The following is a 24315-nucleotide window of genomic DNA, read 5'->3' as shown; positions in this document are numbered from 1 at the left end:
ATCATATGAGTGAATCATACTATTTTCTTATTTTATATTGACCAAAGAATCTATCCATAGTATTGAGAGCACTTACAGTAGATAGGCATATAATGTTTCACAAGTTTGACAGTTCTTTTTACAGTGTAAAGTAGTTAGTACACAGATATTGATATAAAATAAAAAGTTTGTTAAATTGAATGGATTAAAATGCAAAATCCTGATGAAATCTATAGAACAAGGCTACATATTCAAAACTGAAATAGCCCTAGAGATGTCATAGTAATAACCAGGAAGGAGCTTACAGGAATGGCTGCCAGTGTGTCATAATGTGCAGATTCTCTTCCTTGCCTCTGCCTGAAGTTCTTCTGTTAGAGGTTTATGGCAGTTGGTGAAAACATGAATACCCTCACCCCCTCTGGATGAAATGTAACTGTCCTTGTGAGAGAGGGAAAGGTATAATGGAAAGTGCTCTGGACTTTAAATTAAAAGTCATGGATTGGGACTTCCCTGGTGGTGCAGTGGTTAAGAATCCGCCTGCCAATGCAGGGGACATGGATTCGAGCCCTGGTCTGGGAAGATCCCACATGCCGTGGAGCAACTATGCCCATGTGCCACAACTACTGAGCCTGTGCTGTAGAGCCCGTGAGCCACAACTACTGAGCCCGCGTACCGCAATGAAGAGCAGACTCCGCTCACCGCAACTAGAGAAAGCCCGTGTGCAGCAATGAAGACCCAACGCAGCCAAAAATAAAATAAATAAGTAAATGTATTTTTAAAAAAAGTCATGGATTGGAATTTGGGACACACTTACACACTTATTAGTTACATGACTCTGGGTAAGTAATTTATCCTACCCAAGCTTCAGTTTATCTCTTCCTCAGAAGGGTCACTATTTTACTCAAGGTTATCTGGCTCATAATATAGGAGGGGAAACATAGATGAGTTTGGTAGAAAATTTAAAATAATAGAATAGATAGATAGATAGAATTTACTTTAGGAGGGAAATATTTTACATTTGGATCAAATCTCAAAGCTGATATTATAACATCTTACTTTTATTCCTCTTGCCAGGAGAAAAATCCTTAATTCTCTCTCAGATCCCCTTTGATTTCTTGTTCTTAATTAAACCCTGTATATTCATTCTTATGATCCACAAGTCTTGCTAACTATTTGCCAGTGATATTCAGGAGCAAAGTAAGCACAGAATACATCTTGATGGATGCTTTCTGGGAACACGTTCTGGATGGGAATTTGACTGCAAGACAAACCTCTTTTAAAAAAAAAAAAAGAAAGAGCGTGAGTCAAAGAAAATGTACATACTTTTTGGAGAGCTAATTAATATTTTAGATTCATAGCATATTTCCTGGAATATTTTAGTATTAATTGTCTTAAAACATGCTTAATTTGTAATGAATGGTGAAACATTGAAAATATTTTTTTCAAGTAGAACATACTTTAAAATTTACTTTTATTCTAATAGTAACATTAACAATTAGTAAGGAAGAGAAAATAGAAACTACTGAGTTTCCTCTTTAAGTTTTTCGAATTACTTGAAATAATACTTGAAGATGTCATAATAGACATTGATTCCTCTTGGGTTGCAGAGAGTGCTGGTAGCATAGGCTATCTCTGAGTTATATCTGCTATTACTTATTTCCTATGTATAACAACAGCACATGGGACAGCTTTCACAAAGATTCTTTACCTTTTTGGTTATCTTTCAGTACCTGATAGCTGGTTCCAACATTTTCTTTCTTTATGGAGTTTATCTTAAAGGTAAAAAGCTCCTAAGATTGGTAACACACACAGTCTGTGTCTGAATATGGTTTAATGAATGAGAAGAGGTAGACTATACTTTTTAAAAGATCTTCTCACATACGCTATAACCAGTTTGTAAAGCAAGTGATATTTGTCTAACAACTATATAGTGGCAGTGCTGGCTTGAGGAGGAAGAATATAGTTATAACTTTCTTAAGTAAACTAAACCAATTTTTGATCTCCTGTCTTTTGTTCAGTCACTTGTATGAGCAGAATCCTCTTACTCTTGCATTATATATAGGCAGGTGTCTCTCATGCATATTCTAGGACAAATCAAATGAGAAAGTACACATAAATGGGGATAATACTATAAAAATCTTGGAAAAATTATAAGGCATATGATACAGTTGGTGTATCAAAATGTACATACACTGTCACTCATACATGTTCTACCTCCATCCAAAGAGAATTTGAGCTATTATCTCTATTTTGATAATTATGAGTCATACTGTGAAGGCTTTAACTCAGTTATAAATGTATAATATAATTATAGTTCGCATTAGAGTACCTTACTAGATAAGCTAGTGTGTTTACAGATTGATCGGTGGATTGAACCCAGGGAAAGAGGAATCTTGAATTTATATTTAGTGTGTTAAAATTAGGTTGAAAGTTTGCAAACTTTGTTGATTTAAGCATACTGGCCTTAACTCAATACAGCTTTTTCTAATTATAAAATGAAATTTTTGCACTAAAATTTACAAACTGAAGTATAAGAAACATTTTTTTCTAAAGTACTTTCAAGGAAAGAGAATTCTGAGCACATCAGATTTTTTTTTTTTAGTAATTGAGAAGGCACTGAATATTTCATTTAAAAAAAAACTGTCAAACATTAATTCATCTCAATTCCTCAGAAGTTAAAAATAGAATTAACATATAACCCAGTAGTTCCATTCCTAGGAATATATCCAAATAATTGAAACAAGTATTCAAACAGAATCTTGTACATGAATGTTTATATTTATAGCAGCACTATTTACAGTAGCCAAAAGGTGGAAACAACTCAAATGTCCATCAACAGATGAATGTATAAACAAAATGTGACATATTCTGGGAATGGAATATTATTCAACCATTAAATGGAATGAAGTGCTGATACATACTACAATATGGATGAATCTTGAAAACTGAAAGAAGCTAGACCCCAAAGGTCACATATTCTATGATTCCGTTTATATGAAATATCCAGAATAGGTAAATCCAGAGACAAAAAGCAGCTAAGTGCTTGCCAGGGACTCAGGAGACGGGGGAATGCGGAGTGATGCGTAGTAGATACAGGGTCTCCTTTGGTAGTGATGAAAATATTTTGGAACTAAATAGAAGTGTTGGTTGTACAACATTGTACATCTACCAAATAAAATGATTAATTTTATGTTAGTGAATTTCATCTCAGTAAAAACAGTTCATCTGAAAAATACCTTTTTCTCATAAATTCTTGATTTGCTTGCTAAAAGTCTTATTATGATTTTAGACATACAGAAAGTTATATTTCATGATTTTGTCTTTAAGTAGTTAGCCTTACTCTGTAATGAGAAGTGTATTGAAATTATTGATTTGATGAGGAGGACAGGTGACAATTTAATTATGATGAAGAGAATAGATCACAATTATATTTATAGAAAGGCAAAAGTAGTGTTTTATTATACATAAACTATTTGAGGCTTCCAAATGCAGCAATAACAAGAACAAAAAAAAAAACCCCAAAAGGCAAAGATTGAAATGGTCCAGTTTTCCAGATATTCAGTGTCTTGTCCTTACTCTTCAGTCTGTGCACTGAGACAGTTTATCGTGTTGTTCAGAATTAACAAGATTAGTTTTATGGATATTGTGAGACCTTGTCTTATTTCCAGGTTTCTCCCTTTCTCCTGGTAATCTGATACATCGGGGTCCTCAACCCCCGGGCCGCAGAGCAGGAGGTGAGCGGCGGGCAAGTGAGCAAAGCTTCATCTGCTGCTCCCCATCGCTCCCCATGGCTCGCATTACCGCCTGAACCATCCCCCACCCCCACCCCACCCGACCCCCGTCTGTGGAAAAATTGTCTTCCACGGAACCGGTCTCTGGTGCCAAGAAGGTTGGGGACCACTACACTACATGGTAGCAGTGACAGTTTTTGACAATAGTGGATGACATAGGGCGTTCTAAGTAGTGCTAACTCCTCCAAATAGCACAAGGTCTGTGAGAGGATGAGGCTGAAAGTACAGACTTCATTGGATGTATGTAGGGTCTGGAATAGGATCGGGTTAATAAGAGAGCTTACAAGAGCAGGATTAGGAACCAGGGAGTGAGTTAAGGCTACGAGGTGTTGGCTAAGAAATTCGTTCTCCTGATCATAGTGGTTCACATAATCAGAATATCCAAATAAATAAGATGTTAAATAAATTTCTTAGTGGAATCTAATGATTGCCATGTTATGATATTAAAAAATCATTGGAAATCCTTACTTGGAACTAATTACTTTATAGAATAGGAAAGATCTAGTTGCAGGTTTTCATATAGATTTCCATTACTTTTTAAAATATATTGTGGTAAAATATATATAACCTGTAATTTACTATTTTAACCATTTTGAAGCATACAGTTTTAGTGTTATTACATACATTCACATTGTTGTGCAGCCACCACCACTAACCATATCTAGAAATTTTTCATCAGCCCAGACTGAAACACTGTACGCATTAAACAGTAATTCCAGACTTCCCTGGTGGCGCAGTGGTTGAGAATCCACCTGCCAATGCAGGGGACACAGGCTCGAGCTCTCGTCCGGGAAGATCCCACATGCTGCAGAGCAACTAAGCCCGTGTGCCACAACTACTGAGCCTGCGTGCCACAACTACTGAGCCTGCGTTCTAGAGCCCGTGAGCCACAACTACTGAAGCCTGTGTGCCTAGAGCCCGTGCTCTGCAACAAGAGAAGCCACCGCCATGAGAAGCCCTTGCACCACAACCAAGAGTAGCCCCCGCTCGCCACAACTAGAGAAAGCCTGCGCGCAGCAACAAAGACCCAATGCAGCCAAAAATTAATTAATTAATTAATTAAAAAAAAAAAGAAAACAGAAAGATCAATAGTCTGTAATAACCTGTATGGGAAAAGAATCTGAAAAACAATGGATACATGTATATGTTTAATTGAATCACTGTGCTGTACACCTAAAACTAACACAACATTGTAAATCAACTATACTCCAATATAAAATAAAAATTAAAAAAAAACAAAACAGTAATTCCCCATTCTCCTCTCCCCTCAGGACTTGGTAACCACTATTCTCCTTTGTCTATTTGTCCTCTTGTGTCTGACTTATTTCATTTAGTATAATGCCGTAAAGGTTTCCACTTCTTTTTAAAAATACAGAGTATTATTATCTTACTGAACCATCCAGTTAATTGCTGTCATAATCTTGAAATGTGTGAATATTTGACCTCATCTAGTCCTATGACTTCAGCTACTATGTAATGCTGACTACACCGAAATTTGTCTCTCTAGTCAGGATTTTTTTCTGGATCTTTAGATTCATATCGAAATGCTTACTTGGCTTCTCCACATAGATGTCTAATAAGAACCTTAAATTTAATACATATGACCAAATCACAGATCTTGATTTCCTTCCCCCTCAAATCAGCTTCTACTCCAACTTCCCTCACTTAACCTAAACCACTTAAAGCTAGAAATCCAGGAATTATCCTTGATTATTTTCTCTTTTACTCTTTCTTCCCTCCTCTACCGTTGTAGTTTCCTATATATTTACTACATAAATAACTTTCAAAAACTCACTGTTAATGATAATCATTTGCATACTTGATACATGATTCCAATTGTCCTTTCACATATTGTATTTCATATATTTTTAACAGTCGCTCTATTGGAGATTTAAAATTTTTCTTTGGATAAATATTTTTAATGTAGGTTATCACTAAAAGCTGTGGTGGGGTGCAGAGAGTATGTATGAAAGTAATTTTGCAGCCATGTCTGCTGGCCTTCTGGTTCTGCCTTTGTGTAGTATATCCTAAATCTGCCTGCTTCTCTTCATCTTAGTCCAGGCCACCATTATTTGTTGCTTCGAGTACTATACCATAGTCTCCTCCTCCTGTTTCCCTTCTGTTGTTTTCCTATCATCTGTTCTCCAGCAGCAACCAGAGTGATGTTTAAAATTTTTTTTAATTTTTTAATAATTAATAGATTCAGAGGAAGTTGCAAAGGTGGTACAGAGAGGTTACTTGTAACTTCCCTCAGTACCCCCCCCCACCTTTTGGTTACACCTTCTGTGACTATAGAACATTGTCAAACGCAGGAAATTATCATTGGAATAAAACGTGAATATAGTTCTATGTCATTTTATCACATGTGTGGATTCATGTAACCACCAGTCAGGATAAAGAGCTACTCAGTTGCCACAAAGAGAACCCCTCGCATGCTACCCCTTTATAAGTCGTCCCTGCCTCCTTACCTCCCACTATCCCTGACCCCTCAGAGTGATATTTTTAAAACATGAATCAGATCATATTACCTCCTGCTTCAGAGCTACCATAACTGCTTCCAATCTCAGAGTGAAATTTAGACTTCTGTGGTGACATATAAATCTGCTTCTCTCTCTGATCTTACTTAATAACACTGTTCCCCCCACAATTATTACTATAGCTACACTTGCTTTCTTTCTGTTTCTCTGATGCAGTGGTTCTCAAAGTGTGACCCCTGGACGAGTAACATCAGCATCATCTGGGAATTTGTTAGAGATGCAAATTTTTGGATTCCATGCCTGACTTACTGAATCAGGAGGTCTGGGGGTGGGACCCAGAAATCTTGTGTTTTAACAAGTCTTTGAAGGTGATGCTGAAACATGCTGAAGTTTGAGGACCATTGCTCTAATAAGTCAAACTCTTTGCCACATGCTGACTTCTGCAGTAGCTTTTCCCTTTGTCTGGAATATCTTCTAACCCACCACTCACCCATCTTCCTATGACTGGCTCTTTCTTGCATTTATACTTCTTTTGCAAATACCTCTACAGAGAGAACTTTTTTCAATATTCCAGTGTAAAATAACCACTCGTTTATTTTCTACTACATCTCTCTATTTTAATCTTTTGCATATTACCTGTCATTATCTGATATTTTTCTTATTTATTAGTTATCTTTTTTCCCCTTCAATAGATTTTATAGTTTCAAAGAGTAGTACCTTGTTTGTTTTGTTTACCTCTTCATGCCCAGGGCCTTGAAGAGTGCTTGTCAAATGGTAAACACACAATAAATATCCCCTGAATAATTGAATTTATTTATGATCTCTGTTTTTTGTTTTGTTTTGTTTTTTTTGCAATATTCCCCAGTACTTTAAAGCTGTGTTTCCCAGGATAACTTCAGAGAGCAAGTAAAACAAATGTCTCTAGGCAGAATATTTGTATATTATGATTCCAGATATGAAATATTATAACCTAGAAAGAGAAGATGTTTCTTATAGTTCTAGCCTGTATCCCTGAGTGTTTGTAACTAGTTTATATGTTTATGCCAGATACCCTCTCCCCATTCATTATTAAATCATTGTTTTGCTAGGCTTAGGTTAAGATCCCCAAATCTTTGATCAGCTAGCTACTGCCAGGGAATGTACAGGCATGGGACATGGACTGATGTTCTGCATTACTAGTTATGCATTTCCCCTACCTCCAGTCTGGTGTTCTACCCAGAGTAGATGACCTAGGCCTTGTGTGATCCTTGAGGGCCCTTTTGCCCCATCCTCCATCTCTCTCCTCCTTTTAGGCAGCCATTATTAGTCGAGGCGCAAGCCCAGTGGCCTTCTTGGCTCATTTTTCATAAGCCCGTGCCGTGGTCTTTCTTGTTCTGTGGATCTGAACCACCCGGTCCTGCCAGTTGTTCTCTGTGTCTGATAAACCTTTACATGTAGAGGAATCTCCTCATCAGGAAATAATCCTTACTCCTGATTATTAGCTACAAAAGAAGAGCCAGCTGCATGTTAGAGGGGAAGATACTCAGAGAAGCCCACTTCCTTTTAAAATTCCTGACTACTACCAGTAAAAACGTAATTCTAATACAAAGACTGATTGTGTGTCACAGAAGACTTCATGTCCTTAACAGTTATCAAAGCTCTTCTTTGGAGGTGGAAAGGCGTCATGAGATTCCCTATAAGCATAAAACAGGATTTCCCCCATTTAGAATTAAATAATTTTTAAGTATTTTTGTAATGTTTCCGCATGGTTATAGGCCTATGATTTTTTAAAAAAACTCTTTATAGTAAAAAATTCCAAATTTGGGGTAATAAATTTCAGAACTTCTATATTGATCTGTACTTAAGTACTTCTGTTTTATTTACTAACTTGACCTACTTTTTTGAATGTCTAGCAAGTAGGGATATAAGTTACTTCAGGCCAGGACCATGTCTTTTATATTCTATAGCATGCCTAATCATAAAACCTATATGAGGCAGTCAGTAAACGTAGAATTATGGAAACAGTCTTGAGATGTATTAAAATAAACAGATCAAAAATCTTTGGGCTATATTAGTAATTTTGTGATTGCTAACCAATTTCGACTATATTAAAAATCGGTAATTAAGTTACTAGATCAATTCCAAATAGTGAAGAATTTTCTGTATTTTATCATAGAAATTATTTTAATTCTAGTACTTTATATACATAGCCAAAGAAATGAGGTTAAATGTAACGATCTCAATCATAATCTTTTGTTTTGTTTTCTCTCTTGCTTTCTCAATCCTTCTCATGTGATCCTGGATGGAATGATTTTTGGATACTGTGAACCACAGAGCCTATCGTGAAGAATGGCAGACCTCCAACCTCTCACAGTATGCATTCCTTCCTCCACCAGTACACAGGGTCCTTCAAGAAGCCTCCATTGCGGAGACCACATAGCGTTATTGGAGGAAGCCTTGGCTCCTTCATGGCAATGCCCAGAAATGGAAGCAGATTAGGTAATTTGTTTTTTAAAAAATTTTCTGACTGTAGCTTATGTCCATAGCTAGGTTTTAGTTGTATGCAAGTCAGCCAGCCTTTATTATCTAGTTTTTTTTGTAAGGTAAAAATCAAGTTGAGAATAAGAGAGAGAGCAGAAAGATGGAAGTGTCTAGAGAGGCAGTAGTGCTGACGCTACAGAGGAGTAGTATTTGAAAATCTGTCCACCAGGAAGAAAACAAAGCCCTGAAGAGTTGGATGCAGGATTTCAAGATGAATAGCAGTTTGAGATGGTGCTTAATTTAGGGTCATACTTAGTAACTCCAGATTATCACCATCTGATAGCTTAGTGTAATAATTAGTATATATGATGATTACCTGAGTTGTTATTCTTACATCACTGTGTCATTTTAAATATCTAGGAAAAATATGTATCTGCAAGTTTCTGTTTATTTCTCTGGTCTTTTTTGATGGTTTCTTATTTATTTATCATGTTTTTTAAAAATAATTTTAAGTATAATTATTTTATAGTCTTATGGCATAATTATATTTACTGAAGTTCCTGAGGGTTTTATTCTGCTGCTTGCTTTATCTGCTTACTCTAGCCATAGTAGATTATTTTCTCATGTGTTTTGTTAATTCTCGGAGGATGAGCTTATTATCTACAGGGGGGTTTTGTCTGTGGCTTACACTGGTTCATGAGAGATGATGGTTAAAATTTTCAGAAATTTTGCAAGCTGATTGTTAAACATAGCCATTATTAAAATTTAAATTATATACACTTACAATTAAGTGAACTAAATTAAAAACAAAGGTAATGAATACTCAAAAGCCATTATTTCCTAATTATTTTACTACACTTTACTGTTGTCTATGCTTTGGGGGTTATTTATTTCTATTATATCTGGATAGTCAAAATACTGTGTCATGGTGTGCCCATTTCCCAACTGCATGTTCAGTGATGCCATGTGGGTAGCTTGAGGTTGGCCATGAACGGAGTATTTACCCCACAGAAATTGGAAAACACTTCAAATCAGGGCTTAATTTATTGTTCTCTTGATTGTCTAGACTAGGGGTTGGCAAATTTTTTCTGTAAAGGGCCAGGCAGTAAAAATTTTTGAGGTTTTGTGGGCCATATATGGTCTGTTGCATAATCTTCTTTTTAAAATAATTCTTTAAAGATGCCAAAACCATTTTTAGCTCAGGGCCATACAAAAACAGGTCACATATGCTGATCCTTGGTCTAAACTTAAGAAAGTGATGTTGAAAATGTTAGTAATGCAGGTTAAATTTAAAAGTGTGTTGTCTGTCTGTAGTTGTTACATTGTGAATTACACAAAAATTGAGCCATTTGAGAAGTAAATATTCTTCAGTTACTCAAAAAGTATTACCTGATTAAGAAAAGAAGTTGCTCATACCAGTGACAAATGAGTAAAGTCTTGATATAAGCCTCCATCATTTCACTTTTGTCTTGTTGACGGAAATGAAAATACCAATTGGTATTCATGTCGGAACTATACTTGCTCGGTAATGACATGAGCTGTTTCTTGGTTGAGTCAGATGCTACTCAAGTATTTATTCATGGTCTGAGATTAATATGCTCCTTTGTAGTCCTCATGCAGAAGAGCAGATTTCTTTTTTAAGTCTGCCTTTTACTGAAGATGTAGCTCTTTGAGAGTCTCGTGCCTTTCTAAAGGAGCTGTCATTTGTAAGTGGGACACCCGAGGCTTCATCTTTTATCTCAGTGTGGCTGCTAAATCCAAGCACATTCTTACCAAGATAAGAAGCCCATCCCAAGAAAGTGACAGAGTCAATTTTTGCCTAACAACTTTGGACTTTCAGTTCTCTCTTTGTCTTTGCTTCCTAGGTATTAAACATATATTCATGCAAACTTAGCTATACATTTTAAAGTATATTTTTATTCAACATTTCCTTGAGGAAGGAAGATTTTTAAATTTTGCTGGAAGTGGAAGGCATGGTTAAATTATCTTTAACATTTTAAAAGTGTGGCAGAAAAGAATGGTTGGCCTCAGATGTATTAAATACCATTGGATTAGGAATCAGTCACCCAATAAATATATTGACTTTCACTGCCATGTTAATATTTTGTTCAGATGGGATAAAATTTCTCCAGTAATCTCTGTGTCATTGAAGTATATTCTTAAATTACATATTGGTTTATTAAAAACCATTATTACGGGGCTTCCCTGGTGGCGCAGTGGTTGAGAGTCTGCCTGCCAATGCAGGGGACGCGGGTTCGAGCCCTGGTCTGGGAGGATCCCACATGCCGCGGAGCGACTGGGCCCGTGAGCCACAATTGCTGAGCCTGCGCGTCTGGAGCCTGTGCTCCTCAACAAGAGAGGCCGCGACGGTGAGAGGCCTGCGCACCACGATGAAGAGTGGCCCCCACTTGCCGCAGCTAGAGAGGGCCCTCGCACAGAAACGAAGACCCAACACAGCCATAAATAAATAAATAAATAAATAAATAAATAATTTTAAAAAAAACCATTATTACTATTTGCAGCTGCTTATCAGTGTGAATAAGAATTTTCTCAATAATGTGTTACCAAGACAAAATACAGAAATTTATGAATTCTAAGACTGATTTGATGAGACCCTGGAGTTCAATTTTTTTGTTAATTTAAACAGTTCTTACATTTGTATAAGTAAATGTTAACTAAAAGCTCAAATTTATAATTATGAAATACTATATTTATTTTACATGTTGATATATCATATAACATTTCATTTGAAAGAAAAAGTCCAGTTGTTTAGTCCATTCTTTGATTCTTTTTAGTTAATATTTAATTCAGTAGAATATTTGTTGAGCCACCTACTAAGTATCATGAACTTTGTTCGGTTCTAGGAATAGAAAAGTGAATAAGCCAAATTCTTCTCCCAAGGATCTCATAACTTGGTATAAAATAACGTGAACCAAAAAAATGCTCTTCAGTGCAGTAGGTGTGCTAGGTGTGGGTACAGTAGTCATCTGTGTCTGAGAGTAGAAAAGACTTCACTGAGTGCTGATGACATATGTGCATAGTTTTGAAGAATGGGTTCACTGAATTGATAAAATGAAGAAAGGCAGCTCTTACAGATAAGAAAAAAAAAAGCTTGTTAAAGCACTGCAGTGTGAAACAACATGATGCTTTTGGGAGAGTGAATAATTCTGTGGAGAGAACTGGTGGCAAGAGATGTGTTTGAGATCTAGCATTTGTTTCTGGTGGGCTGCTCTAGATGAATTAGAGGATGATTGACCAATGCAAATTTATGAGCAGATACACAAGTATACAAGTTTGTTTTTAATATTCCCAAATAGAATTAATCTCCCTCCCCTCTACTCCCATTTATCTTTTATCCCTATTTAAAAAATATCATAATCCACCTTGTATTGTAGGTGAAATATGTTTTGGCCCCCAGTAGATTTTGTGGTACTTGTTTTGTAGTTATGATACAAAGTAGATACTCAGTGAATACTTTTTGAATTGTTGTTTTTTAACACAGGGGGGTGGGAAGCTGCATTAGTAGCTGTAAAACAGTTTTTAAAAAGAATATTCAAAGAACCAGTTCATTTGGCTATAGACCCAATAGCCCATTATTTCATGGAAAGAATACTAAACTAAATAAAAGACCAGGTTTCTATTTTAGCTCTGCCTTTAAGCTCTGTGACCTTTGAAAGTCATTTAACCTTTCAAGGTCTCAGTTTCCAGATCTGGAAAATAAAGAGAATTGGCTAAGATAATCCTCAAGTGTTATTTTTGGTCTCTAATTTTAATATTCAACTCTTGGTAATAACTTGAGTGTTAGTTTTTTAAAATAACTTTTCATAATCTGAGAGCATAAAAGGATTTATACTACTGTTTTAGGACATTTGTTCTAAGTGTGCAGTTTTTATTAACTGCACATCTATGGTACCCAGAATGTAAAAGACTTCTTATGCTATGATTTTTATGTGTTGGCTGTCTACATCTTACCTGTGGTGATAATAAATTAAGTAATATAGTAGAATTTAATACATCTCTTCTAAGATAAATAATGTTTCATTTTCTGATACAGATATTGTTCATGAAAATCTAAAAATGGGATCAGATGGTGAGAGTGACCAAGCTTCTGGGACATCATCTGATGAAGTCCAGTCACCTACGGGTGTTTGTCTTAGAAATCGTATACATAGACGGATCTCAATGGAGGTACCATTTAAAAAAATACAAATATGCCTGTGTTTGTGTGTATAAATATATATGTATAAATATGCATATATATGTGTGTGTGTATATATATACGTGTGTATATATATATATATGTCAAACAGAATAAATGCCTATTTGAAAATGTTGATGAGGGCAGTGACACCTGTAAGAAAGTTGTTTCTTTGCATTAGCAAAAACTAGTCTGTGAATATTATTTTTTTCTAATTATCTACTATACCAAGGCAAGTATACATTAATTATACTTAAACATTCTGCAAAATACTATGTAGGGTCTCTGTAAGGGATATGTGGATTTTCAAAAGTTTCAGAAATCCAGGATGATACATTAGGAAAGTCGTCTTTGTAGAAAATATTTTAATTATATTTTTGAGATTCATTGAGATACTACAAATTTTATAAATATTTTAGTTCAGATTTCAAAAGGTATACATAAAATAAGCGCCAGATTTTTTCCCCTTGCTTTATATTATAAATATGGCTATCACTTCCTTTATGGTTTATTATACCTACTGATCTCTGTAGCACATATAAGTTATTTCTCCATGTAAAAGGATGAAGAGCTCATTTCCTTTTCTTTGTCAATGTTATGTATAACCTTGAGGAGAGAATTTGATTATGAATATTGTTATTTCCATATATATTGTAGATTAAAATAATTTTCTCCAAAAAATTGAACATGTTTTAAAATCAGAATATTGTTATTTTTTGAGTGCTGTTGAGTTAATGATGATTAGGGTATTTATCCTATTGGTTGACTGTATTTTCAATGATCAAAGATTGCTTCTGAGTCAGTTACAGAAAACAATACCAGTTTCTAAATGGTAAAAATAGCATTTTCAACTACTGAAATCAACTTGATATCTCTTCATATCACTGTATAAATTATATCACAATAGTAATAAAAGGGCTTCGCTGGTGGCGCAGTGGTTCAGAATCTGCCTGCCAGTGCAGGGGACACGGGTTCGAGCCCTGGTCCGGGAAGATCCACATGCCACGGAGCAACTAAGCCCGTGCGCCACAACTACTGAGCCTGCGTACCACAACTACTGAAGCCTGTGCACCTAGAGCCTGTGCTCCACAACAAGAGAAGCCACGGCAATGAGAAGCCCGTGCACCGCAACGAAGAGTAGCCCCCGCTCGCCGCAACTAGAGAAAGCCTGGGCGCAGCAACAGAGCCAACGCAGCCAAAAATAAATAAATAAAATAAATAAATTTATTAAAAAAAATAGTAATAAAAATAATATTTCTTATTTTTCTTCACCTATATGTGATTTTCTTTATCATATGTTTAAAATTTTTATTTAATATTAGGATCTATATCTGGACTTTCTCATTCTTCCATTGAGCTATATATTTTTTTTCCCCCAAAGAGACACATTCTTGGTTGTTTTTTTTATTGTATAATTTAGTATCTGGAAAGACTTCTTTCTTAATACCCACGCACCCCCACATATATACTTTTACTTATTTGAGAATGTTTCTGGATATTTTCTATTTATTCTTCTAGATAAATTGTAAGCATTTTGTTTCGTTCCAAGAATAATCTGACTGTGATTTGTTTAGGGTTATGTAAAACATAAAACTAATATTGGACGATTATCATCATTTTATTTCTCTTATCATTTGAGAACATGATATAAATCTATACTTAAGCCATATATCTCAATAAATATGTATACAATTCTTATACATCTCAATTTTGTTTCATGGTTTGGTTACTATTTTGAACAGTTGGGATTTATTTTTAAAGGATTTATGTTTCTTGGTGTGATAATATAGGCAAGATCTCTTTTTATGTTTCTCCCAGTTCACATAGTACAGTGAAATAGAAATGCCTTTTACTTACTTCTTTCCATTGGCATAGCAATAATAAAATATTTCGACTGTCTCACTGTGTTGCATGCAAAATCATACAATATCCACTTGGTTATTTAAACCAATCGCATTTTGTGGTAGACTTTGCCTATTCTTACTATGGTATAATAATGTCAAAATTATTTCCTTGTTGAATTTATCAGTGAAGGGACTCAGAAATAACTGGGTTGTAGAATACCATTTCTGTTAAACTATATTGTATACTTTTGCTTACAGTAAATAAATACATTGGCATTCAGTATATTATATATAATCAATGTGGGTAACTTTACAATTGCAATAAAACTTTATAGTTATTGATCACTAAGAAATAATATATTAGGGCTTCCCTGGTGGTGCAGTGATTGAGAGTCCGCCTGCCAATGCAGGGGACACAGGTTCGAGCCCTGGTCTGGGAAGATCCCACATGCCGCGGAGCAACTGGGCCCGTGAGCCACAACTACTGAGCCTGCGCGTCTGGAGCCTATGCTCCGCAACAAGAGAGGCCGCGATAGTGAGAGGCCCGCGCACCTTGATGAAGAGTGGCCCCCACTTGCCGCAACTAGAGAAAGTCCTTGCCCAGAAACGAAGACCCAACACAGCCAAAAAAAAAAAAGAAATAATACATTAGAGCCCATGAATTCAAAAGTAAAATGCCCTTGTCTTTTCTGTTTGTGGTTACCTACAAATATCTTTTTTTCCTGCTTTTTTAAAGGATTTAAATAAGCGGTTATCACTGCCTGCGGATATCAGAATACCTGATGGATATCTTGAAAAGTTGCAGATAAACAGTCCACCATTTGATCAACCAATGAGCCGAAGGTCTCGGAGAGCTTCCTTAGTAAGTTTTTAAGTCTACTATACCTGCACCATCAGATCTGGTTGTTTGATTTTCTGGGTACAAACATTTTATATTAATTTTTATATTTAATTGTTGAATAGCTAAAGTATATTATGTTGCTTTCTGGATTTTGTCATTTTCCTTTCTTAAGAGTTTAAAGATATTATATTGGAATAGAATTTAAGGTATATTTTATTTTTTGGTAAATTTTACTGATACGTGCTAGATGAACTGAATATGTACTAGATATGTAAGTATTTATTACTGTATACTAGATATACAGAAAAGTACATAAACCATAATTGATAGCTCCATGAATTTTTGTAAAGTTAACATACCTGTGTAACAAGTACCCAGATAAATGAAATTCCAAAAATCCCAGAAAACCTGTCCTGCCACTTCTTTGTTCACTTTCTACCCTCACTTCTTCAACTTTAGCCATTATCCCTGCCTTCTAATGCCAAAGATTAGTTTTACCTATATGTTTCCCACTGTTTTGATTATATTATGTTTATAGTGTTTTAATATCAGGAAAGACTTCTTTATTCTCATTTACATACACATTCTTATTTATTTTAAAAATGCATTTGATATTCTTTTACTGATTATTCTTAAACTTTTGAACTTTATATAATTATGAATATACAAATTAAAATACATTTTATTCAAATATATAAAAATGTATTTATACAAGTTTATATATATAGTATACAATAAATATCCTATTATGTATGTATTATGTATGTACGCAGTGTGTATTCTTTTGTGATTGACTTCTTTTGTTCAGTGTTGTGCTTGTTTTTCATTTAGGTTATTGCATGTGGTTATGTAATTCATTTGTTCTTTTTGTTGCGTGGTATTCCATTGTGTGAGTATGCTATATTTTATCCACTCTTCTGTTGATGGACGTTTACATTTGAGTTATTTTTAGTTTTGGCTATGATCAAATATTGCTTCTATCACTATTCCTGTTTATGTGTTTCGGTTAACATATGTAAGCACTTCTGTTGGGTGCATATCTAGGAGTGGAATTGTTGGATCAGATTATATGCATATGTTCACCTCTTCTAGGTATTGTCAAAATAGTTTCCGAAGTGATTATACCATTTTACACTCCTATCACCAGTATATGAGAGTTCTAGTTGCTCTCCATGCAGTTTTTTTTTAATATAAATTTATTTATTTATTCATTTTTAGCTACGTTGGGTCTTTGTTGCTGTGCACAGGCTTTCCCTAGTTGCGGCGAGTGGGGGCTACTCTTTGTTGCAGTGCACGGGCTTCTCATTGTGTTGGCTTCTCTTGTTGCAGAGCACGGACTCTAGGCACGCGGGCCTCAGTAGTTGTGGCTCGAGGGCCCTAGAGCACAGGCTCGGTGCACAGGCTTAGGCATGTGAGATCTTCCCGGACCAGGGATTGAACCCGTGTCCCCTGCATTGGCAGGCGGATTCTTAACCACTGTGCCGCCAGGGAAGCCCCTCTCCATTCGATTTTCTGATATTGTCTCTTCTTTTTTTAAAAAAATTGTTTTTAACTTTTCTGGTGAGTGTATAGTGCTATCTCGTGGTTTTATTTTTCATTTTCCTGATGCCTTAAGTTGAACACCTTTCCAATATTTATTGGCCATTTAGATATCCTCTTCTTTGAATTAGGTGTTCAAGTCTATTATCTCTTTACTCTTGGACTTTCTGCCTTTTTCTTACTGGTTTGTTAGGAATTCTTCATACATTTTGTATAAAGGACCTTTGTCAGTTACATGTCTTGCAAATATCTTCTCCCAACCTGTAGCAGTTGACCCAGCACTGCTTATTGAAAGGATAGCTTTCCCCATTGCAGTGTCACCTTTGACATAAATTGAGATGATTGTGTATGTGAGGATCTGTTTTGGATGACTTTAGTTCTATGGTAGAAGTATATATAAAGTGCTATGAGACAATTAAAGAGACAGCAAGTAAAATGTCTTTGCACATCACAGGCTTACAGAGGTGATAGTGCTTAAGCTGGCTCTAGAAGGATGGGTAGTTATTTGACATTCACCATTATACAACAAGGTTAAAGTGTAATACCAACTTGACTTTGGTATAGGTTTATGATCATCATAGTTTTGCATCACTGCTTAAGACATTTTTATTCAAATAACTTTGTCATTTAATTACCAGCTTGCAAGTATTCTTTGGTTATCAATTTTTATTAAAGATCGGTACTTAAGATAAGTTTTGGAGTTAGTAAATATTTCAGATTGGGACTAAAGGTATGGTTTAATCACCAAAGCTATCATCTAAGACCTGTCTTTTTCAGTGTACATGAAATTAAGGAAAACAGTGCCCTCTAATGAATGTTAAGTGACTGGAGTTTTTATTGTGTTGAGTGTTCCTATCTACCTCCCTTGCTTTTTGATCTGAAATGGCTTATAGATTTCAGATTAATCATGCCAGCTCTGTTTTGGTTTCTATTGATTCATCCTTCATTATTTATCTACCTTTACTAAAGCCATGGTTTCTTTGAAGTATATTAGAAAATTATTCTTCAATACCCTAGGTTTATATGTGAAGGGGAGGGATTAGGGAATGCATGGAAAGGAGATGGGAAAAGAAAAATATTCTTCACATTTGTTAGAGCTCATGTTTCCATGGATGATATACTCTTTATCTAAAAAAAAACATTTTTCAAGACAAAATATAAAATTTTGTCTTTCTAAAAGGATAAAACTTTGTTGTTTTTTTTTTCAATAGCAGTGTATTATAAGTAGGGTAGTAAAAATAACATAAATCCTTTGTTTGAGTGGGAAATAAGAAACAAGTCAGAGAGTTCATTTCTGGTAGAGAAAGACATACAGTAGGGCTGATTGGTTCTTCTATGAATTTATGATCATCAGCCTCAGTTGGATTCTCAGTATCACTTGGCTACCCTATTGTATTGTATTTCTCTGGTTAATTCTTCCCCTCTCTAAGCAGATGACCTCTCCCACTGCATGACAAAGAAGAGAGAAGCCACTAACCAGAAACCCTCTCATTTTCTGAATTACACTAATTCTCCTCTTTCCTTTCTTTAATAGTGAGGAATTGTCCTTCTTCCTATCTCATCTCCTCAGGATGCTTAGAATATTTGTTATTCCTATACACTCATGTATAGTCAGTCTCCCTCTCTTGCTGAATCCTTTCTGTTGACTTTTTATTTAAATAGGTTTTTTTATTTTAGAGTAGTTATAGATTTACAGAAAAATTTAAAAATCATATAGAGAGTTCGCATGTACCGCATACTCAGTTACCCCTGTTATTAACATTTTACATTACTTTAGTACATTTTTCACAACTAAGGAAACCAATATTGGTACATTACTATTAACTAAACTCCATACTTTGTTCAAATTTCCCTAGTTTTCCACTAATATCTTTTTTTCCCCCAGGATCCCATCCAGAACACCACATTACATTTAGTCATTCTATCTCATGTTAAAGATATTGGTTATTAGATTGGTGAAGTGTTATTTAATATTCATTTATAGTTGATAAGAAATGGAATATTCTAACTCTTAACATACTGAGTTAAACATTAAACTAGTGGGAAAGCCCATAGGCAGATAGTGATTTGTTAGGGCATTGTTGCACTTACAATGATGACATGCCCCGTGGAAGTTTTGTAAGAGTGTTAAGTGCAGCTTTAGTAGACTAAGGCTATATATGAAAGTTTGTCTCATTTTATTGAAGTTTAGGTTATACACATTTTAAGAATCTGCCTCTTCCTAAACAATGAGTTTTGGATTCCTCATTCATGACTTTACCAATATATATCATATGTAGTCCTTGTTTCTAGGAACAGGTGAGAAAATAGGGTATCAAGTCCTGATGTCTCTCAGAAATAATAAATATATTATGTGGTGTGGAAGTGAGGTTCAAAGTCCACCCACAACTTAATTTACCTTTTGGCATATTATGGACAGGGTTAAGGTAGTATCATGATGATGACAGCACACTTTTGTAAGACAAATGATCAAGTAGAATAGAGATTCTCAGTCTCTTTTCTGCCCCCCACATATCTAAGAACACATTTCTGTCAATAACAGTAACTCGGTAAATCTCACAAGGAGGGAAATGGATGTTTGAAAAATCTCCCTTTGCCCCCAGTGTTTCTTATATACACATTCACTTTTAGAATGGCATCTATAGAACTTTTGCACGTATTTCAGTTGTTTTGAAGCTCAATTAGAACTGCATTGCCAGCATGTTAATACATCTTTATAACTTTGATAGAGTGATTATATTGCCAGAGCCAAAGTAATCAAGAAATACCCCATAATACTCGATGCTACTTACAAGTTACCCTGAATTATAGGAATCTGGCTATTATAAATTATATTTTTGTTTAATTTTCATGTGCTTATGGTACAAGAGCTGATTGAACAGGTGTTTGCTTGGTTTTCCAAAAAGCCAAGTATTCTCTTAGAGCAATGAAGTATGAGAAAAAAATTATCTTTGTTTGAAAAGCAGAATTAAGGAAATGTTTATGTTGTATTAAAATACAAAGCTTACTGTTCCATTCCTTTAGCTATTATTTCTGTTTTTATGAGACTTTAAAAATATTCTAAAGTAATCTAGGATGGAACTCAGTCTAGATTGTGAACTTTTGAAAGCAGGAATCATATCTGTCTTCTTCACTATATCCCCAGTACCTAGCATTGTGCTTGGTAAATATTGAATAAGTGAGCTTTGTCCTCTGTCCTCTGAATAATTTCCGTAGGAGAGCGTGTCAACAAGCTAGTCATTATATCTATTGTTAATCTTGTCATGTTCAGCAGATAAAAATGCAAGCAAAATTTTCTATAAATTCCATATAAAGATTCAGTAAGTAATAGTTGGATGTAATTATTAAATCCTAAAGGTTGGGAATCATTAAAATGTTGTGAGGTGGGTACACTTTACTCTGAATTGGGTTGTGGCAGATAATTCCAGTATTTACCTTCTTTTTAAAAAGCAGACTTTCAGCATATTTTAATGATCTCACTAAGTTTCATTCTTTGAAGAGTGACTCTTTGTAATGTTAATTTTTGATGCATCTCTTACAGTATACTTTATATGATACAGTAAATCTCTACAACATTTTTATCTTTATAGTCTTGAATTTATAGTTCATTTATACACTCTTTAAAGCAAACCTCAGCATTTTTTTCATAGTCACCATTGGACCAAAGTGTACTTGATCTTTTAAGGGCATGCTAGTATTTATTCACTTAAGGTAAAAGAATGAATAAGAAAATATCCCAACTCCTGATAAGAAAAAGTTCCCAGGAATTCCCTGGTGGTCCAGTGGTTAGAACTCTGCACTGTCACTGCTGAGGGCACAGGTTCAATTCCTGGTCAGGGAACTAAACTAAGATCCCACAAGCCACGCAACGTAGCCCCAAAAAAAAAAAAAAAAAAAAAAGTTCCTAGCTTGTAGTTATATTTTTCTATGTGCTTCTTATTGTTACATATGATGACATTTTTATTATATTTTTGGGGGGGACATTTATTATTTTGTTCATACTAGTTTCCATTTATTCTTTAAATATAGGTCTTTTTCCTTCATAAAGAAATGTGATATGAGACTTAAAATTCATGGCAGAATAGTTTCATGTTTGTGAATTTAATCACCTGAATTCTAGAGATAGGTATAAGAAAATAAACACATTCTATCATAGTTTGTGTGACCTTGGTAATTAGCCTTTTTTTAAGTGTTAAGACAATATGTAAATAGACTGTAAAAACATGCAAAGTCAAAAGGCTATTCAGAATCAGGTTCTCATGTACCAGATGGTGGGCTGTTTGCCACATTTTCCATATTAAAATAAAAAACTCCATTTATATTTAGCAAGTGTTGTCTAGGGTAGTTTTACCTTATTATTCTGTATAATTATTGATAATAGAAAGCAAGGACTTAATATCTGTGAGTCATATATAAGATAGTACATGGGTGGATGGTGCATGATGGTTCCAAAATCTCACTTTTTTAATTAAATTTTTTTTGAAAATACCATATATAGAAAAAAGTCTTTAAGAGTGCAGAAAGAAGCAATTTTTCATTCATTCAATAATACCACCTGTGACCACAGTTTTTATTAGTTTACCAAAATTGAATTAAGTACTATTAGATACGCAGTTTTCCTCATGGCTTTTATTTTATTTTATTTTTAATGTATTTATTTTATTTATTTATTTTTGGCTGTGTTGGGTCTTCGTTGCTGCACACGGGCTTTCTCTAGTTGCGGTGAGCTGGGGGCTACTCTTTGTTGCGGTATGTGTGCTTTTTATTGCGGTGGCTTCTCGTTGTGGAGCACAGGCTCTAGGCATGCGGGCTTCAGAAGTTGTGGCACGAGGGCTCAGTAGAGCACAGCCTCAGTAGTTGTGGCGCACGGGCTTAGTTGCTCTGCAGCATGTGGGATCTTCCCGGACCAGGGCTCGAACCTGTGTCCCCTGCATTGGCAGGTGGATTCTTAACCACTGCACCACCAGGGAAGTCCCTGCATGGCTTTTAAATTGTTACATATCCTTGTAACAAAAGGATAGAAACAGTTCCTTTGAGAGGTCTCTGCTACTTCTGGCCATTCAGTTTGGGGCAGTTTATCCTTTTGTTCCAAGTGGTGAGAGATGTTAAGTCAAATTGTCAAGTATCATTTTTATTTTATTCAACACCTCCAGAAAAAATTGTGTATTTGAACCTCCAGAATTTGACTAAAACATAGTATTTAATGATCCAGCCTTATTTATACACCTTTGAGAGCTGAGGTTATATATAAAAGAACATTATTCCTTTCACTGGCTGTTTATTTAAGGGCATTAGTATCACTCTAAAGTGAGAAGTGAATTTTTAGATTATTACTGCCTTTTGCACTATCTACAAAGGGTTACTAGAAAGCAGTTTAAGAAAATTCTTATTCTTCTCCTCTGTTTAACTTTTCCCCCCCCCTATTTCTGCTCTCTCAATCCCTAAATTTTTATCACTTGGTTTTTTCTTTTTTTCCTAAATCTTTTGTGTTAGAGTTTTTTGTTCTGTTTGTTTTTAGTTTTTAAATGCTGGGTTTCCATTACATATTTGAGCATTCCATCTATCTCATTTATTGACTCCATAGAAAGTAGGCAAACAATCTCAAGGTTTAAAAGCAATGGTTTTAAGAACTCACTTTTAAACCCCTTTTTTGGGGATGGAGGGGACTGATTTAGATTTATATTGCTTCTTCTGTGTTAGCCATTTCCTGATTCAGAATAGAGTGTGACTTGCAGTTGTCTTTTTTATTATATTTTGGTGGGAAAACCTGAAATAAATAGTATTTTGTTTTTTGCAGGCCTTCCTAGGGAACACAAAGATTGGTGAAGGAAAACATGTAGGAAAATTATTTATTTGCAGTTTTGTTAAAAAGAAAACCATGTAGTTACCTTTTATAAAATTCTTTAGTATCTTAAAATGCCTGTGGTATCTTAAAATCTCAGGGTCTTAAAATAGGACAAAATTTTTTCATAGCAGAATATTTTCTAATTAATTTTTATTGGAGTATAGTTGCTTTACAATGTTGTGTTAGTTTCTACTGCACAGCAGAGTGAATCAGCCATACATATACGTATATTCCCCTCCCTTTTGGATTTCCCTCCCATTTAGGACACCACAGTGCATTAAGTAGAGTTCCCTGTGCTATACAGTATGGTCCCCTCAGTTGTCTATTTTATACATAGTATCAGTAGTGTATATGTATCAATCCCAATCTCTCATTTCTTCCCACCCCACCCCTTTTCCCCTTGGTATCCATACATTTGTTCTCTACGTCTCTGTCTCTATTTCTGCTTTGCAAATAAGGTAATCTATACCATTTCTCTATATTCCACATATATGCATTAATATATGATATTGGTTTTTCTCTTTCTTTTTTATTTTTATACAACAGGTTCTTATTAGTTATCTGTTTTATACATATTAGTGTATATATGTCAATCCCAATTTCCCAATTCATCCCCCACCCCCGGCCCCCTTTCCCCGCTTGGTGTCCATACGGTGTTCTCTACATCTGTGTCTCTATTTCTGCCTTGCAAACTGGTTCATGTGTACCATTTTTCTAGATTCCACATATATGCGTTAATATACAATATTTGTTTTTCTCTTTCTGACTTATTTCACTCTGTATGACACTCTCTAGGTCCATCCACATCTCTACAAATGACCCAGTTTCGTTCCTTTTTATGGCTGAGTAATATTCCATTGTGTATATGTAGCGCATCTTCTTTACCCATTCCTCTGTTGATGGACATTTTGGTTGCTTCCATGTCCTGGCTATTGTAAATAATGCTGCTGTGAACATTGTGGTACGTGTATCATTTTGAATTATGGTTTTCTCTGGGTATATGCCCAGTGGTGGGATTGCTGGATTATATGAATTCTATTTTTAGTTTTTTAAGGAACCTCCATACTGTTTTCCATAGTGGCTGTATCAATTTACATTCCCACCAACAGTGCAAAAGGGTTCCCTTTTCTCCACACCTTCTCCAGCATTTATTGTTTGTACATTTTTTGATGATGCCCATTCTGACCAGTGTTAGGTGATAGATACCTCATTGTAGTTTTCATAGTAGCAGAATGTTTTTTGTTTGTTTTTATTTATTTTTGGCTGTGTTGGGTCTTCGTTGCTGTATGCAGGCTTTCTCTAGTTGCGGCGAATGGGGGCTACTCTTCGTTGCAGTGCGTG

At 35.2% G+C, this 24315-nt stretch overlaps 1 protein-coding gene across 2 annotated transcripts in view; it reads left to right on the top strand.

Moving 5' to 3' along the window:
- The window catches only part of CDK17 (cyclin dependent kinase 17), a 102910-nt gene that overhangs the window by 58224 nt on the left and 20371 nt on the right, over positions 1–24315 (top strand). For both annotated transcript variants that reach the window (XM_082409048.1, XM_082409047.1), the window contains 3 exons: positions 8561–8725; positions 12762–12895; positions 15486–15611. In XM_082409048.1, the coding sequence (XP_082265174.1) occupies positions 8561–8725; positions 12762–12895; positions 15486–15611 (425 nt within the window). The remainder of the gene's footprint in view (positions 1–8560; positions 8726–12761; positions 12896–15485; positions 15612–24315) is intronic.

Source organism: Balaenoptera borealis (assembly GCF_965194805.1).
Source record: "Balaenoptera borealis genome assembly, contig: HAP1_SCAFFOLD_811, whole genome shotgun sequence".
Classification (NCBI taxonomy): domain Eukaryota; kingdom Metazoa; phylum Chordata; class Mammalia; order Artiodactyla; family Balaenopteridae; genus Balaenoptera; species Balaenoptera borealis.
This window is presented reverse-complemented; position numbering and strand designations above follow the sequence as displayed.